The 1,319-nt window shown below is 41.6% G+C and overlaps 1 protein-coding gene across 1 annotated transcript in view; it reads right to left on the minus strand.

The window, feature by feature from the left end:
• Positions 1 to 1,319, minus strand: part of LOC107101563 (lysine-specific demethylase 4A-like) — a 45,511-nt gene that overhangs the window by 25,557 nt on the left and 18,635 nt on the right. The window contains 3 exon segments of the mRNA XM_015400517.1: positions 306 to 481; positions 578 to 695; positions 893 to 1,000. Coding sequence (XP_015256003.1) covers positions 306 to 481; positions 578 to 695; positions 893 to 1,000 — 402 coding nt within the window.

The raw sequence follows: 1,319 nt of genomic DNA on the forward strand, positions 1-1,319 counted from the left end.
CAACGCTTTTAAAAGTCAATTTTTATCGATTTTATCGATTCGTTGTTGCAGCCCTAGTTTGCAGGATGAGCCGTTAGCCTCCGGACCTGTGACTGCAGCACCGATGAACAGTTTTTCTTTCTTTGGTTATAAAAAAAAAAAAGTTAATAAATTTGTTGCTCACTGTGACAGATTTTTTCTTCTTTAAAGTCAAATGTTTTTACTGTAATCAAAAAGTGTTACTCTTTTCTGATAATTTCATTTACAATGATATTTAGGATAAAAGAACAGGAAGACATTCTTCCCTAAACCAATGCTGGTCTCACCTGGTGGTACGTGTAGAAGAGCAGACAAATGGAGCAGTAAGGCGGCCGCTGACCCATGGTTTTGTTGTATTCCCACTCTGCCTGCGGGTTGTAAGGCCGACTCTGCCACAAACCGGTGAGAGGCTTTGCCCACTCCTCTTTCTCCTCCTGTTCCACTTCCACACTGACATCCTGATCTAGAGGCAGCGGTATGGAAAGAAATGAGCGAGTTCAAAACTAAAGAAACTAAAGAAGCTGATAAAAACAACAACAAAAGAAAAACATGAACCAACCATCATCGCTGCACGCCTCTCTGATCAGAGGGTGGTGGCGAGGCAGTCTGCACAGCTGAGCTTCCTGCTCCTGCTTCTTTGAAACAGACTTGCAGTAAGACTGCTCCTCTGCCACCTGCTGGAGAAAAAGGGGAACAGCAGGACATGACTTTAAAATCAACATCATATCCTTCCTTTAGACAGAATACTGGAGCTTATCTTGCATTATTTGGTCCCATTGGGGCCTCTGTACTGGTGTCCATCCATTTCCACATAAAAATGAACCCTTATATGTCAGAAATTAATTAAAAAATATGGGTCACATTAACTACTTACATGATAAGTTGGAGAAATCACATTGAACTGAATCTGCTCTTGCTGCTGTGCAGGACTGGTGTCTTTCAGCACGATAATGGCGCTATCCGCTAGCGGACACTCGAAACTCTGCGGTTTAAACAGTAGATTCAGTAGATTTACAGGATCAAACGAGGCAGAGAGCCGCTTTCCGTGAAAAAATACGCCGTTTAAAAGCGGTTTCTGCCAATCGAATGAAGTTATTCAGATTATTTTATTAGTAGGATTAGTATCAGAGGGAGAGTGTTATATTAAAGGTCATGCGATTAGAGTTCACCAGTACAGAGACACCAGAGGGCGCTTTGGTTCAACCAACAGGATTAAATCCATACATGATGATTACATTTACAACCATTATAGATGATACTACCAGTTAGTAGACATAGCAGACTTCATGCTGGGCTTAAAG

This window comes from Cyprinodon variegatus, unplaced genomic scaffold (genome assembly GCF_000732505.1).
Source record: "Cyprinodon variegatus isolate N-32 unplaced genomic scaffold, C_variegatus-1.0 Scaffold1114, whole genome shotgun sequence".
NCBI lineage: Eukaryota > Metazoa > Chordata > Actinopteri > Cyprinodontiformes > Cyprinodontidae > Cyprinodon > Cyprinodon variegatus.